A 21,682-nucleotide genomic window follows, 5' to 3' on the forward strand; every position below is an offset into this window, starting at 1 on the left:
TCTAACTGCAATTCTTCCCTGAGTCTCCAGCCTGCCAGCCTATCCATTAGATTTTGGACTCAACGAGCCTCCACAATTGAGTCAATTCCTTAAAATAAATCTTTCTCTCTCTCTCTCTCTCTCTCTATATATATATATATATATATTCATATACACATATATAATGGATGTTTAGATGTTTCCTGCCAGCCTGTAGAATTGCTGAAACAAATCAATCACATCTTCCTCTTGATATGATGAAGCCTGCTTCCCATGGCCCCTGGTTGTTTGCTCTGCTCCTAAGTGCAATCTCTGTGTGGCCCTGTACGGTATAAGGTGTCCTCCCCCTCGGGATATAAGTATATGTGACAAGTAAGCTGCTGTTGATCTCAACTGTCCTAGTGTCAAGGGTTGTAACGTGTTTGGCCATCACCCTAACTATCAGACAGGAACCCCTCCCAGCCAGTGGAATGAATGAGAGGTGTTTAAAACAAAAAGCAACTAAGCCATGAAATTCTCAGCAACACTTGTTGTTGCTGTAATTTAAACTTTTAGTCAATCTAGTAATATCTCATTATGGTCTTAATTTCTATTTCCTTGATCACTATGAGACTGAGCACCTTTTTATGCTCATTGTCCATTAGCATTTTTTTCTTTAGTGAGATGCCTTGTGGCAGAAAGCAACTGGCTGTTCATGAGAGTTATTTCCTTTTTCTCCTGGCTGTACAGCTTGACAGCATTTCCCTGCTTCCCTTGCAGCTATGTGAGCATGGCTGAGACCTAGCTAAGGAAATACTGGGGGCAGTGACATGAGCCATTTCTAGGCCTGGCCTTGAAAAATGCCCCACCCCTGAAACTCTCTTTTCTCCCCAATCTGCTGGTTGGATTTTGATGTCCAAGATGTCTTTGGAGTGTCTGTCAGCCTGGGTACCTGAGTGACCTTGTGGAGCAGAGCCAGTTAGAGGGGAGTCCCACTGTTAGTCCCTGACAATTCCATCTTTGTGGTCCCTCTCCATCCTTCATCTGAGTAAGTCAAAGGAAGAAGGCTACCCATAAACAGGGAAGGGTGAGTGTTAAAAGAAGCACACCAACTGCACCCCAGTGTCAACTGCTCACTCCTGCTGTGGCTGGGGGCTGATGTGGACCGTCCTCATGGTTCAGAATCAGAATTCTTGCCTGCCTTGTGAGAGGCTCGGATTCCATTTCTGGTCCATGCAATGTCCTTTCAGCCCATTACCGGGCATGTGGGAGAAACTCAATAGACATTTGTTGACTGATCGGATGAGCAAGGTCCTTTGATACTGACCATCAAGGACACAGATGCAATGGTCCTGCTGTGCCTCTAGTGATTTCGTCCCACCACCCATCCCTACAGTCACTTGAAGCAGCTGCTACCAGGAGGCTGGTGATGTCCATTGTTATTGCCTCTAACGGACTGATAAGGCTAAGAGAGGAGAGACACAAAGGTATTACACAGAGGTGGGGGTGGAGCGGCAGAGGGGGTTTACAGCAAGCCCTCCCCCAGATTTCAGAGAAACAGCTGCCTCAGGAGCACATTAACAGTTCAAGGCTAAGGCATGATCTGTACCCCACCCCCACCCCAATGTAACTTTCCTTGTGACTGCCAGCCCTGAGTTCCTCTCATTTTCCTACTTTATTAAATAGTTAGAAATTTAAACATTGACATTCATTACCTCCATTTACATGTGTGCTCCAAGAAAATGATCTTTTGGTAAAAATTATAAAATGTGACAAATAGGGCTAGACTGATGTTTTCCACCCAACCCAAGTCTTTTCTATCATTGCTTAACCTCATCCCTGCATTTATTTGCTCAACTTAGGAGTCACTGGGGATCAAACCCAGCTGAATCTTTTCATTTAGTCGGAAGCTCCCTAGGGCCTTTCTGGGCCATGCTTCAGGCCTCGGGGCAGCTCAGACTAGTGGCAACAGTTCTCAGCTCAAAGAGCTCGTCTCCTGTCCAAATTTTCAAAGACTACGCTTTCATGTCCCACCACTGTTCTAATTTGCCATCTGGATAGCTGACCCGGAAAGCTGACCCACTGGTGGATTCTGGCTCTCCTGCTAGCCTCTGGACTTTCTCCTCAGTCTCTTCTCCTTTAGGCTAAAATGGAAAAGTAGTAGAGAACAAAACCCTGAGGAGAGAGGGGAGTAGGGTAGCCAGGGCCCTTCTTTCCAACTCAGATGTGTCCTCTGATCAGGATGTGGTTACCTGGGTGACAGGAGTCAGGCCTCAGGCCTTTGGAGAGGCCCCCTAGTCAGAATGCTAATTTCCTCTTCTTCAAAGCTCCCTCATTTCTTTATTATTATTATTTTTTTTTAACAAGGTGCTGCCGCCTGGATTTAAAGGGGCTTTATCCTTTGTTGGCCTTTCTGAATGGTTTTTAAAGCAATGTTCTGATGGAAATAAAACCCATTTCTGAAGTAATTTCCTCACAGGGTCCTCTGGGCAGCAGACTCCCCAGGACCTAGGGCTTGGCTCCAGGGTAAGTGTCACATCCCTGTGTGGACCCTCCAGGCAGGTGGGGAAGGGATCATCCTATTCCGGGGAGGTGACTTGTCACAATTGTCCTGAAGTTTCGAGAAAGCTTAGGAATTCCAGTCCTGACTCCATGAGGCTCTATATTCCCAGACCTCAGTCCCATCTGTAAAACAGTGGACTTTTATTTTTCCTATATTCTTTCACCACTGTAATATTATGTACTTACATATTTGTTGCAGACTGAATTATGCCCACCCCTCCCCCCCAAATTCATATTTTGAAGCCATAACCCCCAATGTGATTGTATCTGCAGGTAAGTCTTTAGGAGGTAATTAAAGTTTAATGAGTGACAGATGGTTGGATAAAGAAGAGGTGGCATATGTATATTATATATATATATATATATATATATATATATATATATATATATACACACACACATACATATATATATACATATATAAAATATACATACAATGGAATACTACTCAGCCATAAAAAAGAACGAAATAATGCTATTTGCAGCAATATGGATGGAGCTAGAGATTGTCATACTAAGTGAAGTAAGTCAGACAATGAAAAATACCATGTGATATCACTTATATGTGGAATCTAAAAAAAATGACACAAATGAACTTATTTATAAAACAGAAACAGACTTACAGACATAGAAAACAAACTTATGGTTATCAGGGGGAAAGAGGGGATGGAAGGACAAAATGGGAGTTCTGGATTCTCAGACACTGCTGTATACAAAATAGATAAACAACAAGGTCCTACTGTATGGCACAGGGAACTATATTCAGTATCGTGTAATAGCCTATAATGAAAAAGAATATGAAAAGGAATATATTTTATGTACAAATGAATCACTATGCTGTACGCCAGAAACTAACACAACATTGTAAATTGACTATACTCAATTAAAAAAATAAAAAATACAGTTCAGTGAGGTCATAAGGGTGGGGCCCTAATTCAATACGATGGGGGCCTTCTAAGAAGAGAAAGAGACCCACACAAAGGCCCCCTCCACCTGAGGATGCAGAGAGAAGAGGTCACCTGCGGGTCCAGAAGAGGGACCTCCCTGAACGCTCTTCTATGCCATCACCCTGATCTTGAACTTCCAGCCTCCAGAACTGTGAGAAAATAAATTTCTACAGTTTAAGCCTCCTCATCTATGGTATCTTTTTATGGCAGCCCAAGCTGACTAAGACAGCATTTTTTAATGGACTCATTTTGTTTACTTGAATACACTTACATAAAAAGGAAGTTTGACATCGCCTCTGTAAATGGGAAATCGATAGCCATCATTATAAATAGAATGAATCAGGGCCAACCAGACACAGGGCCCCGAGCCCAGAATACTTTTAGGGGCCAGTGAAAATGCTTTCATTTTAATTTCTTTTAAAATCAGAAGAAAAAAATTAATACAGTAACAAAAATCCAGCCTGGATTATATTCTTATTTATATCAATGAAGTCTTTTTTTTGTTTGTTTGAGTCTCTAGTGTACAGAATGGTGACTCAGTTATACACACACATACATATATTCTTTTTCATGTTCTTTTTCATTACAGGTTACAAGATATTGAGTATAGTTCCCTGTGCTATTCAGTGAGACCTTGCTATTCAATGAAGTTTTAAAATGTAATTTTTAATTTTTTTTTTTAATGCAGCAAGGGACCCACCAAGGCAAAAATGCCTAGGGCCCATGAAGATCAGAGTGTGGCCCTGGAATGAATGCACCTATTAAAAAAAAAAAGCAATGAAAATGAAATTATGTTCCTAAATTCCAGTAGCTTCTGCCTGCTGAAGTCTCTGTATCTCCTTCCTTCTGTGCCTCCTCATTCTTTGTTAAACATGGAAATTAGCATGTGTTAAGTATTAAACACGGATTAGCACCAAAATGATACTTTGTCCTCAAGAAATCAAGAAGGATCAAAAGAAATTAAAAAAAATAAAATAAAAGCTTTCTCAATCTGTGACATTGTTATTTAGTACCACCTAAAATTGCTTGACATCCCTTCAGTGGGTTCACCTTGTGCTTGGGAGACACTGGATTTGATGATGATGGTGATGATGGTGATAATGTTGACCCTTAGATTATTGTGGGCCGGGTTTGTTAGGAGTGCTTACCATATGTCAGGCCTCGGCTGAAATTTTTCATATTCAAATCTCACTTAATTCACAGAGACACTGGGAACAAGGTATTAATACCTCCATTTTATAGATAAACTAAAGCTTAGAGAGGTTAAGTAACTTACCTGCAGTCATTTAGAAAATGTCAGAGCTTTAAATCCAGATCTCACTGACCTTGAGTCCCATATTCTTAACCTTAGGTTATACTTTCTATTTTTGTTTCTCTCTTTTCAATTGATTTTCTTAAAAAAATATTGCATTTGTTTACAGTTTTGAATGTATAGTTATCCACATAGTAGGAAAATTTTTTAAGGAAATTAAAAAAAATACAAAGATAGTTGAAAGTAAGTCTCCCCACTCTACCCCAAGACACTCAGTTTCCCTTCATAAACTGATAAACCATCCATTAGTTTCTTAAGCATCCTTGCAGTTTAGTCTACAACTGTTTAAAGATAATTTCCAGAAAAAGGTAAAATCATGACTATCATTTGGATATAAAATGGACACATGTTAAATATTTCACTCTACTCATTAATCGGCAAGAAAAATAGGCAGATGTTAGAATCAAAGAGAATCTGAAAACAGACACATTTATACATCAAGAGTATTGAAATGAATATGTAAACAAAGGCACAACTGGTTTTTTCATGGGGTTGGGGGGAGGAAAGTCAGTTAAACCTTTTGATTTAGACAGAAAATATTTGCATGTCCCTAAGAATTATTTTGCATCTGTTACTATAAATTACAGAATTTCAAAAAACAATAAAAGGCATACAGTCTGAAAAGGGTATGCTATATGTAGACAATTTTTTTTCCTCCCAAACTGATAAGTTCTTTATCAAGTTCTTAAATATCCTTCCAGGCTCTAACATGCAAACATAAATGTATACACTGTAGTCTTTTAAACACACAGCTAAGATGCCATACTGTATACGGTGTCTGAAAAGTTTATGTGTGTGTGTGTGTGTGTCTTAATATATTTCCTGACTCTTTATTCAGATGGTCTCTGAGACCCCCATCAATGGCAGAGCTGTCAAGAAGGAAGGTCCTGGCTCTTCCAAGGGTGGAAAATGACAGTTCTCCCCTGAGAAATGCCTGTAAGGGTCTTGAGCAGGGAGCAGGCACTGTCACACCTCCCAGACAGGTACACGTCTGCATCTGCAAAGACCACAGCCATCACAGGCATGAAAAACCCTGACCCTGGGAAAGAAAAGGAAGGAGAGGGTCTGCAGGATAGGAAGGTAGCAAGTGCAAAGAGATTCCAGAGCAGGGGTCCCTTATGGGGCCAGGCAGCTAAAAAAGCAGACGGTGTTGGCCAGGTGGGGAGAAACAGGGAGTGGTGAGGACTGCGGTGAACAGGGGCATGCTTTCCTGCTCTAAAGAGGTAGTCCCTACTCAGCTCCAGCCAGCCATTGCCATGAGCAGGTATGAGCCTAAGTATTGCCAAGAGCCTCATTTTTCAAGAGGAGCCAGAAATAAAAATTTTAATGTAAAACGACTTTGGTTTTAGATAAACAACAAATTTCTTCTGTATAGCACTGGGAACTATATTCAGTATCCTGTAGTAGCCTATAATGAAAAAGAATACGAAAAGGAATATATGTATGTCTATGTATGACTGAAACATGCTGTGCACCAGAAATTGCCACAACATTGTAAACTATGTTTTAATAAACATTTTTTAAATAAATAATTTTTTAAAAGACTTCAATTTTAAAGAGAGAATATTTTTTAATTTCAATGTTGTTCGTTTTCGAAAAGATAGTGCATTCACATTGTTCATAAATATGGGGGAGGGTATAGCTCAGTGGTAGAGCACATACTTAGCATGCACAAGGTCCTGGGTTCAGTCCCCAGGACCTTCATTAAAATAAATGAACCTAATTACTTCTACCTCCCAGCCAAAAAACCAAAACAAAGAAAAATGTAAAAGGAAGTAGGGTTTCTAGTGAAAAGAGGTCCTCCCCCCCCATACCCAGCCTCCTAGTTACCCTCCCCAGACACCATCACAGAACCTTGTGTCCTTCCTGAGATGCTGCAGGCATGCAGAGGCAAATATTTCTCCTTTACTTATACGGATTATAATACACTTTTCACTCTGTACTGTATTTGGCTTTTTTCCCTTAAAGTGTATCTTTAAAAGTCTTCTCCATCAATACACAAACAGCTTCCTCATTCTGCTTACAGCTGCCTAATATTTCTTTGTATGCATGTACAATAATTTACTTGATCAGACCCCTCGCAACAGACATAGTTTTGCTCTAATAAATAAAACCTATATTTATGTTATTTCACACATTGATAAATATATTTACAGGCAAAAATCCGAGAAGCAGAGTGGATGGATCAAAGAAATGCATACTTATGATTTTGATAGTTACTAACAATTTTCTCATCATAGAGATTGCACACATTTCCATTTCAGCTAGCAATACATAAGAGTACCTGTTTTTCCAGGCTGTCTCAAAGATGTGTATTATCTAGCTCTTTTATTTTTCATCAATCTCATAGGTGAAAAATGGTACCTTGGTATTGTTTTCATATGTATTTCTCCTACTATGAGCATAGTGGCTGGTCTTTTCACATGTTTAAGAATAATTTCTCCATGATTTTCATTGGATTACCTTATCATAACTTTCATCTGTTTTCTGCTAGAGTAGTTAATATTTTTATTTATGTGTAGGTGCTCTTTATATATTAGGAGAATTAACACTTTGTTTGGAATAAGTTGAAAGTAAATTTCCCAGTTTGGTGCTTATATCTCACTTTCAAAATGTTGCATCGTAGTTAAAAACAGGCACAAGCCACACAAACCATACCTGCAAAATTGATTCTGTTTCTGAGCCACCCGTTCGCCACCTCCATTTGCTAATCTGAAGAAAACCCTCCCCACCTTGGGAAAACCAAGATAGGGAGGCTGTAAATTGCATTGACCAGAGTCAGGCAGCTGTAAGTATGGAATTCACCATAGCCTGGTTCTGGATCAGGGAATGCTTTGTAAATGCCAGCTGTCCCTAATGGCAAACCAACAGAAAGTGTGACCTCTTTGCTCCCATCAAAAGGCTCAATTCAGAAAGAATCATGGACTGAGGCTGAGGCTGAGGCTGAGACAATTGGAGGAAGCCTCCGAGCACCCACTAGACCAGGCATAGGGATATCTAGGTTCCGATCTGTGACCCCGGTAAGCCGTTTCCCCTGTCTGGGCCCCTGTTTTCTCACCCACACTGTGGGATGTTGGAGAGTAGAGTGGCTGGAAAACCCTAGATGATCTCAAAGGCTGACTGTGAAGATCATTTCACAGTATATACAAACAGTGAATCATCATGTTGTACACCTAAAACTAATATAATGTTATATGTCAGTTATATCTCAATAAAATTCTTTTAATAAAAATAAGATATACCAAAAAAAAAAAAAAAAAAAAAAAGAAGATCTCTAGGTTTGGCTTATTGTCCGGTTATTGTGGGGGAAAAAATGAGATTGAATACAAGAAGGGCATCTTGTAGGTACCAAAGTTCTTTACCTGTTTATAATGCAGAGCTCTGGGCTAGAGGTTCGAGTTATTCAGAAGGCATCAGTACCCTTCAGAGCATCTTTGAGGGGAGGATTGGGTTAGAAAGGAGCAGTTGTCCTCTAGGCCCTCTCCCTGGGCTTGTTCCTGTCTGGGGCAGGGAAGGTTAATTGCAGAATCACTCTAGCCCTCCCTGTCTCTGCATAGTTCAGAGACGTTCTCAGGGAGCCAAAGGCAGAAGAGAATTTCCTGATTCTTTTGACTGAGGGAAGGACTCCCTCTTCCTGTCCACCTCTCACACCTCCTTCTTCTGGGTAAATCACAGGCACACACCCAGGCATGAGCAACCATCTCTTCAAGGGCCGCACCCCATGAAGGTGAGCCCTGCCCTGGTGGGTGAGGTGGATGGCATGGAGCAGAGGCAGCCCTGGAGACAAGGAGCCCCAGGAGAGGAGCTGGGGGGACTCTTGCCCCCAGAGCAGGCAAATGGCCTGGTGAGACGAGGAACCTGCTTCCTCAGCCTGCTTAGCCACTTGTTCACTTGCTCCTTGGGATTCTCTGGACAAGAGAGGTAACGCTGATGACAATGATGCCAGTAATAAATGCTATGTACTGAATGTGCCAGGTTCTATTAGTCAGCTTGGGCTGGTATATTTTCTTTTTATTAAAAAAATTTTATTGAGATATAACTGACATATAACATTATATTAGTTTTAGGTGTACAGCATAATGATTTGCTGTTTGTATATACTGTGAAATGATCTTCACAATCAGCCTAGTTAACATCCATCACCGCACATATTTATAATTTTTTTCTTGTGATGAGAACTTTTAAGATCTACTCTCTAAGCAACTTTCAAATACAAACTACAGTGTTATTAACTACAGTCATCAGGCTGTACATTACACCCCCAAGATTTAGTGTAAATTGGTACCTTTTGACCCTTTCACCTAGCCTATTGCTTACCACTTTGCATTAAAAATGCAGGGGCTACAGTCTTTTTCTCTGTCCCAGTAGTGGGAGAGCTCCTCAAGCAGGGGGACCCAACTTTCTTGTTGTGGCGTTCCCTAAAGTCAGTGCTTGGCACTTGGGAGTAAATGGTTGTTAATGGAGATGAATGATCAGAGGCAGATTCAGTTCCCTAATCTCCACCTATGTGGAAGGGATTGTGGTCAGTGACCTATTCATTTCTGGCATACAGAATATGCCCAGTTAAAGTTTATTGAATTGAATTAAACAGTTAATCATTCTGCAAATACATCCCGCATCTGAGCAGAGAAGTCTTTTGGGTCCAAGCACTTGGATTAAAAAAAATCAAAAAACAAAAACTACGTGAGGTAGTGAGCTCAGAACTCAAACGATGTGCTCAAAATACTTTCTGATTTCCTTCCTCCTCTGGACTGAAAGGGATGACAGTGTGGAAGATGCGCTCAGTCCTCCCATGGAGTCTCATTATTACTAGGAGATTCTACCCCAGATGCTGCTCCGTGCTCAGGGGCTGCTATTGCACGGTGGCCCCAGCTTTATACCAGGGGAGGGGGTCTCATCCCTTGCACAGAAGGATGGAGGTTCCTGGCTGTGTGTCGGGGCACACAGGAGGCCCGCAGTTTGTAATGGACCGATGGTAAAATAAGGGAGGCTCTTGAAGTCCATTTTGGGTCTCCCACCACCCAACGGTCTCCCAAATCTCTATATAGTAGGCACTTACTAATATTAAATGTAATAACGGACGGAACGGTCTACCAAACCCCCAAAGCAAGAGAGAATGGGTCCAACCGCGCCCCCTTGCGGTGCTCCGCACCAAGCCATCACCCGGGAGAAGCGTCTTTGCAGTTCCACCCCCGAATGCTGGACAGCACAAAGGATCCCAAGTTGCCAGGGGAGGGGTCTTTGGAGGGGATATAGTCTCCCACTCATTTTTAGAGATGGGGCGCTGGGCCCGGAGAGGGGAAATGACGTGCCCTGGGGGCTCTGGGAATTCGCTAGAGGGGATTAGGGCGGCGGTGTGACGGTGGAGGCCACCGAGCGACCTGTCGCGGAGCCGCGTTCGCAGAGAGCATCCTGGATTTACTTAGGGCGAGTGTGTGTTCGGGGGCGGCGGCGACGGGGCTGACGGAGGTGGTGGAGCCGCGGGCTCGGCCTCCGGCGGCGGAGCTACAGCTAGAACCCGGATGGGCGGACCCCGGCCCCGCGCCCCCGAGCGCTCGCTGCCTGGTTCACGGCGCCCCCCAGCGGGACGCAGGGGTCCGGCAACGCCGCGCTCTCCCATGCCCGCCCCGTCTCACGACAAAAGAGCTCAAGTTCCTGGGATCCGAGCCCACCGCGCCGGGATCCGGGCGGGTCCTCCCTTCGGTGGCCTCTCAGTCTCAGCGGAGGTGGTGGGGAGCAGGTCGACCCGCTCCGGGTCCCCGCGGGTGGAGCAGCGCGTGGGCGGGGCTCCCGTTGGTGGGGTTCCCGGGGCGGGGCGCGCAGAGTCCGCCGGCTGATGCACAGTCCGGCTGGAGTCCGCCGGAGCCCAGCCTCGGTCCCGAGATGACGGCGAACAAGCGGGTGGCGAAGGTAACCGCGTGTAGGATGACCCCTTTCTCAAGGCTTCCTCGCGCCTTCCTCTTCTCTTCTCCCACCCTCCGTCCCCCAGCTCTCCGAGCGCATTTGTTTGTCTGGCTACAAGGACTGGCTGAATCCCTGCCATCCTCGCCCCCTCCCAGAGGAAGAGTGGGTCTGCGAGAAGGGCCAGAGCTGGAGTTTGGGGGGCTGAGGGCATATCGAGCGGGGGTGTCGCTGGCTCCCTGAGCTGTGCTGGAGATGGGGAAGAGCCACCTCCCCCGCCTCCCCCGCCCCATTGGTTTCGGTTTCTTTTCTCCTACCAGAAACTTGTGGTAACAATTACGTGCTTCTCAGGTGCAGGAAGGGTTCCTTGCCGTCTCCTTGGGGCCAGGCGCTCTGCTGGGGGGAGTGGCGGGTGTGTTTTAAACACCAGGACAAGGTCCTTGCCTTGGAATAGCCGATGGCCGGCCCCATCATTTGGTACCCACGTTAGAGTCCCGAGAGGTATGGGATGCTGAGTAGGAGTCGGGAGCTAAGTTCTCAGGATGTGTTCGGAAAGAAAAGATTCCCCGGGCGAACCTAGAAGATGTGCTGGAGTAGGTGGCGTGCATGCATTTGTTCTACGAACGCCGTTGATTGCCTCCTATGTTCTGGCTCCTGTTCTAGGAGGTAGGGAGGCAGAGCTGAACAAAAATCCTGCCTTCTTTGATCTTTCATTCCAACCAGGGGCACAATTTGAAGTGAAGTCGGGAAGGATGGGAAGGGGACGATTTCCCCCAGGAGGTGCGAAAACCCAGGGTGTTTGGAGGATTGTGATGTGGCCGGGATTGGAGATGAATGGGGAAGGTAAAGCAATCGTGGTAAAGCGTGTGTGATACCCTTCAAGCTCTGAGTCTCTCAGAAGTGCCCTTCGTATGTGCATAGTAGGGGGCAGGCTTCAAGGGAGCAGGGTTGGCGCACTACAGTCAGTCTCTGAGAAGACGATCGCAGACTGGGGCACACAGAGCAGGCTCAGCCCAGAAAGACTGAAATTTGGAGCTTGGCAGCAAAATGGGACAGTGTCTCTCCAGCCAAGTGGGAAAGAGCTAGGAGCCAGCATTTCCTGCACTGGCACCATTAAATTCCCGGCAGTTTACATTAGTTATCTCATTCTGAAAGCAACCCTGTGAGATAAGTCATATACCCCCATTTTACAGATGAGAAAGTTGAAGCTTCAAGAGAATAATTCAGCTGTCCTGAGTCAGTAGGGAGTGGTGAGGTTGGGCTTTGAGCCCAGGTTGGTGGGGCTCCAACCCACAGGCCCTTTTAGTGGCTTCTCTACTTTCATTTTCTGTTCCTCTGAGTCAGATGATTTACTAACAGGCCTCTGGAAAGAGCTGGGTGTCCTTGCTTGGGTTTCAGCAGCCCCAGGCTTTGGGAAAATCTTGACAGAACTCCTATATAAGAGATAAAGCCCAAGTGCTTCCAGTTATAGTGTATATGTATATTTTTAATTTAATAGATTTTATTTTATTTTATTTTGTTTTTTGAAAGGGGAGGTAATTATTTATTTACTTTTTTTTAATGGAGGTACTGGGGCTTGAACCCAGTAACTCTGCATGCTAAGCATGCACCCTACCACTTAGCTATACCCTCCCCCTGGTAATAAAGTTGGGAAAATGTTCATTCCAGAGCTTCTCTGTCCAACCTGTGGTTTCATCCTTGCTAAAGAGTCACAGATGATACTGGAATTGGGACTTACAGTAGAAGATGCTCCAGTCTACCGTAAAAGCTAAATGAGGGGTTGGAGGTTCTGGGCGGAAGTTGCAAGAAATGGTATCTTGGTGTGAACAGAGATGGAGTATGGGCTGAAAGATAAGAAACAGGGGCCAGGGTGTGTTTGTATGTTGGGGGGCCGAGAAAGTTTAGCTGGTGCCCAGTGTTAAAGGACCCTTCCCCAGCTGTGGACTGGATCTGGGCACCTTTCTGTCTGCCTTTGTTTATACCAGGATTTTGCAACCTTGTCGCTGTTGGCATCTTGGGTCAGATACTTTTTTGTAGGATGTTTGTCAGCATCCCTGGCCTCTATCCCCTAGATGTAGTAGCGTTCCTCCATTTGGGACAGCCAAAAATGGTTCTAGACATTGTCAAATATCCGGGAGTGGGGGGTAAAGTAGCCCCCCCGTTGAGAACCACTAGCTTACACCCATTTGGTGTTCCAGGAGAGTGTGACTTGCCCTTGAATGTCTTTTTATCTATTGTTGTTTCTTAAAAAGGTTTATTGCAGTGTGGAGAGGGAAGGAAGAAGGGGCAATATAGGGGTAGGGGATTAAGAGGTACAAACTATTAGGTATAAAATAAGCTACAAGGATGTATTGTACAACACAGGGAATATGGCCAGTGTTTTATTATAAGTATAAATGGAGTATAACCTTTAAAAGTTGTGAACCACTGTAATATTGTACACCTGTAACATATAATATTGTACCATAACTATACTTCAACTAAAAACATTTATTCGGGGGATGGTAGAGCTCAGTGGTAGAATGCATGCTTAGCATGCACAAGGTCCTGGTTTCAATCACCAGTACCTCTGTTAAAAATATATATACATATATTTTAAAAAAAGGTCTATTGTCCCACTTTGGGATGGACCCCAAAATGGAGAGAGGGGTTCCTTGGTCTAATACATTTGAGAAGTACTGAGTGCTTGGGCTCACATTTTGAAGAATCATGATACACAATAGCATTTTAAAGGCTGTGGGGAGTCCTGGGGGAAAGACATTTGTTTAGCCTAGTGTTTCCCAATGTACTTGACTGTGGAACCCTTTTCCTGTAATAACTGAACTTTGCACGGGACACGCTGTACACATTTGCTCTAACTGGGCACTCTGCCTTCGTACCTTTCCCCTTCTCTGCATGGCGGACTCCTATTCATCCTGCATGACCCAGCTCACAGAGTCACCCTCTGCGAAGCTATCCTGCTCCCCTCTCCTCCCCTTCCCTATTTTGTGTCCACACATTTTTTACATAATCACATTCGTGTTTCTCTCATTACTCCAATGAAATTCTTGAGGGCTGGGCCTTGTCTTAGTCCAGTGTCGATAGAGGATGCTCAGGAGAGGGGCTGTTGGGAGAACTCAGTGATGTCCAGGTGACTGGGCCACATATCTGGGAAGGTGAGTCACTGCTTGTCCCCTTGTTTCTGTGCTTGGTGTGTAGAGTTCTCCCCTGCTCTGGTCCGCTGAGTCCTTTCCCTTCCCCAGGCCTGGTCTGGAGGAGTTTGACTGGGCCAGGGTGTTGTCTTTGGCTGCCTGCTCTGTCCTGCGCACTGTAAAGGCACCTGTTTCTGCGGGACACTCAGTGGGTGCTATGGAAGGGAGGGAGGACCTCGTGACTCTAGGAAGAGGACAAAAAGACAGGCATTAAGTACCTTGGTTTCAGGAGAAAAGGCTCCTAAGAGAGTTTACTCCTAAGTTGTCACAACTGGAAGCAGCCATGTGCATCTTCCCTCCCCCGGTACCCACAGAGCTGCGGTGAGGCTGCAACCAGGGGATTCACTTAAAGCCCTGAGCTCCATGCCTGACACATCCCAAGTGCTCAGGGCTTGGGGGCTCTGACTCTGCCAGCCTCTGTCCTCCAGGGTGGCCTGTTTGGGACTTGGGACAGCTTGCTGTGGGGCGGGGGAGGGGGTTGAAGTGGGGAGACCAGGCCAACTGCCCACTCACTGCACCCCTGCAGGAGCTGGAGGACCTGCAGAAGAAGCTTCCCAGGTACCTGCGGAACCTGTTTAGCGATGATGCCAACGTGCTCGTGTGGCACGCGCTCCTTCTGCCTGTGAGTAGCCCCGGGATCATGGCCTTGGGCTGGGACCACTGAGGCCAGGGGCCTGGGCAGGAGGGTTAGGACCGTACACAAATTTCCCTGCATTAGAATCTTTGTTTTCAGTGGACATTATCTTTGGCAGAAGGGATCTCTTTCTGAATTGATTGCTTCCGAGGTCAAGGCCGACTGATGAAGAGGCTAAAAAGCTTTTGGACTTCGTAGGAGACCCCTTCCTCAAACCAGTAGCTACCAAGCCCACCATGGAGGCTTCAGCAGACAAAGGGCATCAAAAAAAAAAAAAAAAAAAAAAGAAAGAAAGAAAAAGAAAAAGATCTCTTGGACCTTTGTCAGGGGTAGGGATAAAGTTCCTGTTTTCCACAGTTGTTAGAATTTGCTCCCTTAGACCTAAAATGAATTTTATTTTCTTTTAAAATTCATATTTCAGAAATTTGTTGTTACATATGACAACGCAGATAACTCATCTCTACTGTTCTAATTTTTCTCTATTATTAGAGATCATCTTGATAGAATCTCTCTTTGAAGGTAATATAAACAGAGGACCTGTCAAAGTGCAGGGTGTCCATTTTATCCTCTAATTATTAGTGACCACAGATATTTTCGTTAAAAAATTTTGGTTTTGTTTTTGTCTTGTTTTGTTCTGGGGGGAGGTAATTAGGTTTGTGTGTTTGTTTATTATTTACTGGAGGTACTGGGGATTGAACCCACGACCTCATGCACGTGAAGCACGCGCTCTACCGCTGAGCTACGCCCTCCCCTCCCACAGATTATTTCTTTTTTTTTTTTTTCCCCAGATATTTTCTTTGAGAAATTCATCTATAGACTTTTGGGTACTTAGAAATAAAAATGAAAACAGTTGAGCTTTTTATTAGCTCTTTGGAATTTAATGGGAACAATTCATTGGATTCTTTAGGATCTGGACTTCTTACTGACAGTGTGGTGGCCTGGGCTGTGCCGTCTTCTCTTTCCACTGAGCTGTCGTCCAGAACAATGGAGAAAGGCTTGCCTCGGGCCAACATTTGAACCTCTGTGGTGTCCCTTGGGCAGCCGGGTTGAAACAATCCACCTCACCTGCTCTGGGCTGGAAGAATAGCAAAATACGTTACTGAACCCAGAGCTTCAGAGGAAGTAGGATTTTCTTAGCGAAGCCCTCTGTCTAGTCCAACTTCCTCGTTTTACACATGAGGAAACAGTCCCAGAACTGCTCGAAGCCGCACTGCAAGCTCGAGGCGGAGCTGGGGTGGGTTCCCGGGGCTCTGCCTCCTCCTTCCTCTAAGACCCCAGCAGCCCCGCCCCGCAACCCCTGCAGAAGGATACACAGACACTCTCCTGACCTTTTCTGAGGCCTCCCCCTTGGCCTTGTGTCTACGTCCTGGGTCCCAGCCTCTTCTTGTTATCAAGAACATAAAAGCCAAGACTTTTTCTTTATCTGCCCAGCAGTTGCCCCATCTCACACACACCCTGTGGCTTCCTTTCAGCCTTCTGCTAAGAGCGGGCAGCGCTCTCAACACCTTGACTCTGTGCTTACGTCATACATCATTCAGACTCCTCTGTCCTGTCCTCTCTGTAACGAAGGTTCTGAAGATATTTGGAGCTCTGGAACCAGCCTGAGGGTCCCTGTGCTCTATGCTGGGGTTTCCCAAGTTCCAAGGTTCCTCCCCACGAGGGCTGGAAAGTACTGCTCGTGTGTACTGTGTACTGACATCTTGGCACTGTCACTGTGGCCCTGGGTGAGTTACTTACATACGCTGAACTTGTTTCCTCGTCTGAAAATGGAGGTGCTCATTTAATCCTTGCCTAAGCCCTATAAAGATGTCTATTATTATTTCCCTATGGAAAAGCACAGAGAGGTTAAGTTACTTGCCTGAGGTCAAACAGCTAATGAGTGGCAGAGCCAAGATTCACACACAGGTTGGGTGGCTCCAAAGTCCACGTAATTCCACGCTGTGCTGCCTGGGCTAATGCACAGAGTAGGTGCCCAGGAAAGTCTTTAGGTTGCTGGAGGTTTAGAGCATCTTTCTGCTGGCTCTTGGCAACCCTTGGTCACTCCTGCTCCGAGTTTTTGTTTGTTTGTTTTTTGTTTGTTTGTTTTTTGTTTTCAACACGGTAAGCTCCACATAACAGTATGTGCCGTCGGAACCACTTACATTTTGAGTTCAGTGACACGAAGGACATTCTCATTCTTGTGCAGCCATCTTCACCATCTGTCTCCAGAACTTTTTCATCTTCCAGAACTGAAACTGTGTCCATTAAACACTAACTCCCTATTCCTCCTCCCCTCCACCATCTGGTAATTAATTTTCTTTTTTATGCCTATGAATTTGACTATTCTAGGCACCTCACATAAGTGGAATCCTACAATTTTTTTTTTTGTCAAGCTTATTTTCCTTAGCATAATGACTTCAGAGTTGATTCGCGTTGTGGCATGTATCACAGTGTCCTTCCTTTTCAAGGTTCAGTGATATCCCATTGGATGGATACGCCATGTTTGGTTTATCTGTTCATTTGTCGATGGAGGTTTGGGTTGTTTCAGTCTTCTGCTGTTGTGAACCATGCTGCTATGAACATGGTCCCTGCTTTCAGTTCTTCTGAATAGATTCTCAGAAGTGGAATTGCTGGATCACATGGTAATTCTGTTTACCTTTTTGAGGGACCGCCATATGGTTTTGCACAGTGGCTGCACTGTTTTATATTTCCAAATCCCTGACTTTTTTTTTTAATTCAAGTATAGTCAGTTTACAATGTTGTATTAATTTCTGGTGTGCAGCATAGTGATTCAGTTATACATACATATATTCCTTTCCATATTCTTTTTCATTATGGGCTATTGCAAGGTATTGAATATAGTTTCCTGTGCTCTACAGTAGGACCTTGTTGTTTATTCATTTTATATATAGTAGTTAGTATCTGCAAACCCTGAACTCCCAGTTTACCTTTCTACCCCCCCACCTTTCCCCCTGGTAACCATAAGTTTGTTTTCTGTGTCTGTGAATCTGTCTCTGTTTTATAAATAAGTTCATTTGTGTCATTTCAGACTCCTTATGATTTCCTCATTTTTTCCTTTCCAAGCCCCCAATGATAACATTCTCCTGTACTTGCTAACAGCTCCCAAAGAGAAACTTCTGTCCTTTTCTTCCATAATTCTCAGAAAGACGTTAAAGCTGCGATGACCATTTGCAACAATATGGATGGACCTCGAAGACTTTATGCTAAGTGAAATAACAGAGAAAGATAGCTACTGTATGATCTCACTTATATGTGGAATCTAAAAACAAAAGAAAAATAGAGTAAGAGATCAGATCTGTGGTTACCAGAGGCCTAGGGTGTAGGGAGGGGGAATTAGGGATGAAGGTGGTTAAAAGGTACAAACTTGCAGTTGTAAGATAAGTAAGTACTGGGGACGTTAAGAACAGCATGATGACTGTAGCTAGCGCTGCTGTGTGATGTACTGGAAAATTGTTGAGAGTAAATGCTAAGAGTTCTCATCACAAGGAGAAATTTTTTTCCCCTTTTTTTCTTTTCTTTTTATTGTACCTATAGGAGAAGATGGAGCTTAGCTGAACCTACTGTGGTCATCATTTCACAATATATGTAAATCAAACCATCATGCTGTACACCTTAAACTTAGTGACGTATGTCAGTTGTTCTTCGATAAAGTAGGAGGGAAAATGTTAATTATCAATATAATAAAAAGGAGCAGCTGAGATGGTCCTTAGGGCTCATCTAGTCAACTTGACCCATTTTTCAAAGGAGGGAACTGGGGCTCTGGGATGGGAGGTGGCAAACCCCACGGTCACACAGCAAAAGCCAGGACCCAGCTTCTGTGACTCCCAGGCCGGTGTCCTTTTAAGACTTCACTGTTCCTCTAATCCACGGCTCCGTTGCCAAACGAACGCATGTGCCATGGATGGCCCCTTTCACGTTTCTTCCTGGGAGTGGAGCAGAGGGTGCCTGGGGCCCTGGGGTGGGGGCGGGGAGGGGGGAAACCAGACCGAGGCCCTGGGAGGAAAATGAGCGTTCAGAGCAGCCATGCCTCGGAGCAGAGCTTGCGCCCTTCTCTTGCACAGGAGACGCCTCCCTACAACCTCAAGGCCTTCCACCTGCGCATCTGCTTCCCCGAGGAGTATCCGTTCAAGCCCCCGACGGTGACGTTCACAACCAGGATCTACCACCCCAACGTGGACAGCAACGGCCGGGTGTGCCTGCCCATCATTAGCAATGAGTACTGGAAGCCTTATACCAAGACCTGCCAAGGTGAGGCCGGGTCCGGGGTTATGGGACCGATTTCAAGTTAGAAAAGCCCAAAAGAGAGGAGGTAAAAATTGTGGGTCTTGGCTGAGCCTGTCGTCAGAGAGATCCTGGGCTGGCGGACCTCCTCCTGCCTCTGTGCTCATACCTGGGCAGGCGTGACAGAGCAGCGTCACTCTGGGTCAGGGGAGAGAGGAGCGGCAGGGCTGCAGAGGGAAGGGCTTGAGATAGAAAGCCAGCTGCTCCGTCCGTGGACCTCAGTGAAGTCTCTGTCCCTTTCCAGGGCTCGGTGCCCTACATGGCAGTTGAGGGGATTGGCCTAATAATGCCAGTAATGCCAGATAATGCACATCACATAATTAAGCACTTTTGGCACTGTGCTAAGAGTGTCACATGCTATTTTTTTAATTCACTTTTTTACTCCATTTTATATTTTCGGTATCTATCCATATCTATCCATGGAGCCAACAACATTCAGGCATACAAAAATGGAGTTGGGCGGTCACTGGGGACCTGGTGTCAAGACACATCCCTGCACCACTGAGAACTTGAACTTTCTGTGAACTACACCGAACCCAAGGACACCAGCCATTTTTAACACACCAACCTCATTTAATGCCCCGCCCCACAGCCCCCTGAAATAGCGCTCTCATTAGCCCCATTTGATGGATGAGGACACTGAGGCGTGTGAGAGGCGAAGCACGTGCCCGAGCTGGCAGGCAGCAGAGCTGGGGTTCGAAGTCTGCTTGGCTGACTCTGGAACAGCGCTGCCTGGCAGAACAGTGAGGGAATCATTTTCTCACTGCCCTATCCAAGGCCGTAGTCACTAGCCATGTGTGGCTTTTAAGCACTGAAAATGTGGCTGATGTGACTGTGAGTTGAATTCCTAATGGCAGTGAATTTCAGTTGACGTAAGTGGAGATAACCACACACGGCTAGCGGCTACCATGTTGGACACTGGCCCCAGAGCATGTAGACATAATCAGGGTACCATCAATCCTGCCTCTGCACCAGCTCGGGAGTTCCTATCCTGGGGGGAAGGGGAGGAGTGGTCCTTGGAAGAGCTCCAGGGTCTGCAGAATGCTCTGAAGGCAGAACTGCGTGTCTGTGCATGTGCGTGTGTGCTCGTGCCTCGGGGATGATGGGCCACTGTCTTCACCAGGTTCCCAAAGGCATCCATGAAAGATTAAGAGCCACAGTGCAGTAGTGGTTTCCAGTCTTCAGCCTCAAAAGTTTATTAGGAATCCTCAGGGGAAGGTGTAGCTCAAGTGGTAGAGTGCATGCTTAGCATGCACAAGGACCTGGGTTCAATTCCCCAGGGCTTCCCCTAAAAATAAATAAACCTAATTACCTCCCCCACAAGGAAAAAAAGTTTATTTGGAATCCTAATGACAAAACAGAGAAAAGCAGAGTGGTCCTTGTTGAAAAGGGAATTGAACCCAGAAACAACTCTGATCTCACTGACCCCCATGATGGGAAATTTCTGTGACACCATGGAGCAAAGTTTGAAATCCACAGATGCAACCAGTCGGGGCTTTGGGCATCATCAGCAAAGTCTGTGAGGGGCATCTGATTTGGTTGTAAAGTCGTCCTGAGACATGGAACCTCCTTGGGGAAGGTCCCCCCAGGGAGTGGATATGGCGTTTTGGGGCGATCTGGGAGTGGGCAGCCATCATCTCCTTCGCATGATTTTCTCTTTCCATCCTGATGTCCTGATCTGACCTCTCTCCCCAGTCTTGGAGGCCCTCAATGTGTTGGTGAACAAACCAGAGCCGGAGCAGCCTGTTCGGTTGGAGCTTGCTGACCTGCTGGCACAGGACCCGGAGCTGTTCAACAGGAAGGCTGAAGAGTTCACCCTCCAGTTTGGAGTGGACCGGCCCTCCTAACTCTGGCTCTGACCCATCTCTGCACCAGATCCTCTCTGTGTGATGGATGGACACACCTCACGGACTGGGGGCCAGAGTCCCTTTGTGGTCCATTCCTGCTCATTTCTTCCGTGTTTTCCTTTTGGTTGTTAGTCATTCACTTGTCTGTGTGTGTGTGTGTGTGGCGGGGAGAAGGGGACTGGGGGTGGTATGTGGTGTGTGGACCCACTGGCCACAGGCGTGCTATTCCCACGCCCTTTCCAGCTTCCAGTCCAGGGGGAGCCACGGAGACAACGTGCTTGCCCAGCCATTAAAGTCACAGGTGAACTGTGGAGTCCAGATTGTTCGTTGAGGGGATGGGGTGGTTCATCGGGAGGAGGCTGGGGATTCAACTGCCATCTAGTAATAGCTGTGACCCTACTTCCCATGAACTGATGGCTCATTGGGCGTGGGGAAAGCTGACCACGAGGGACTGGACCATCCTTGGCCAGAGGGGTGGTCAACATGCCCACAAGGGTTATGCCCCCATTTTATAGATGGGGCAACCAAGGCACAGAGTGCTTCAGTGGGTTGCCAGGTCCTCTCTACCCATCAGGGCAGAGTCCGTACCTCCAGCTGCAGTGCCAAGCTGGCCGGTTTTGGATTTTGTGTTTTTCATGAGCTGTTTTTCATCAGCACACATGCTCCAAATGCCTGATGAAGCCAGACAGGTTTGTTAGCAGGACATTGTACTCGGCCCCGGGGTTCATCTTGAAGGAGCAGTGGAAAAACAAAAACAAGCCAAAACTTCAGCCAGAGTTGGAGGGATTAACTGAACCCAAAGAAAGAACTTTCTGGGTGCAGGGTTTCTCAGCTCCTAGAAAACCACTGGCTTTTAAGAATCAGAAATGTGGGGCATCTTTGAGTCAAGGGAATCACCCCAGGCCCCCACCAGCCTAGTTTGGATGAGATTTCTAGAGAATCTTCGACTCCAGCCTCTGCCCTGGAATTCCCTCACCTGAGAGAAGTATGAGGAAGTCCCACGCGTGACTGGAAGTGTAAGATGTGTGGTTACTTTGGGCCGCCACTTA

The 21,682-nt window shown here is 45.8% G+C and overlaps 1 protein-coding gene across 3 annotated transcripts; it reads left to right on the plus strand.

Moving 5' to 3' along the window:
- The first annotated feature begins 10,095 nt into the window (after positions 1-10,095).
- UBE2L6 (ubiquitin conjugating enzyme E2 L6) lies at positions 10,096-20,944 on the plus strand. 3 transcript variants are annotated; one of them, XM_074371988.1, is made up of 5 exons: positions 10,096-10,689; positions 14,398-14,493; positions 15,978-16,229; positions 18,567-18,753; positions 20,482-20,944. In XM_074371988.1, the coding sequence occupies exons 1-5, from the start codon at positions 10,663-10,665 to the stop codon at positions 20,631-20,633; spliced, it is 714 nt and encodes a 237-aa protein (XP_074228089.1). In that variant the 5' UTR covers positions 10,096-10,662; the 3' UTR covers positions 20,634-20,944. The 3 variants fall into 3 exon arrangements, with proteins under 3 accessions (XP_074228089.1, XP_074228091.1, XP_074228090.1); XM_074371989.1 differs by lacking the exon at positions 15,978-16,229 and having other exon boundaries at positions 10,315-10,689; XM_074371990.1 differs by lacking the exons at positions 14,398-14,493; positions 15,978-16,229 and having other exon boundaries at positions 10,147-10,689.
- The last annotated feature ends 738 nt before the right edge of the window (positions 20,945-21,682 follow it).

The sequence above is a fragment of the Camelus bactrianus genome, chromosome 10 (assembly GCF_048773025.1).
Source record: "Camelus bactrianus isolate YW-2024 breed Bactrian camel chromosome 10, ASM4877302v1, whole genome shotgun sequence".
NCBI lineage: Eukaryota > Metazoa > Chordata > Mammalia > Artiodactyla > Camelidae > Camelus > Camelus bactrianus.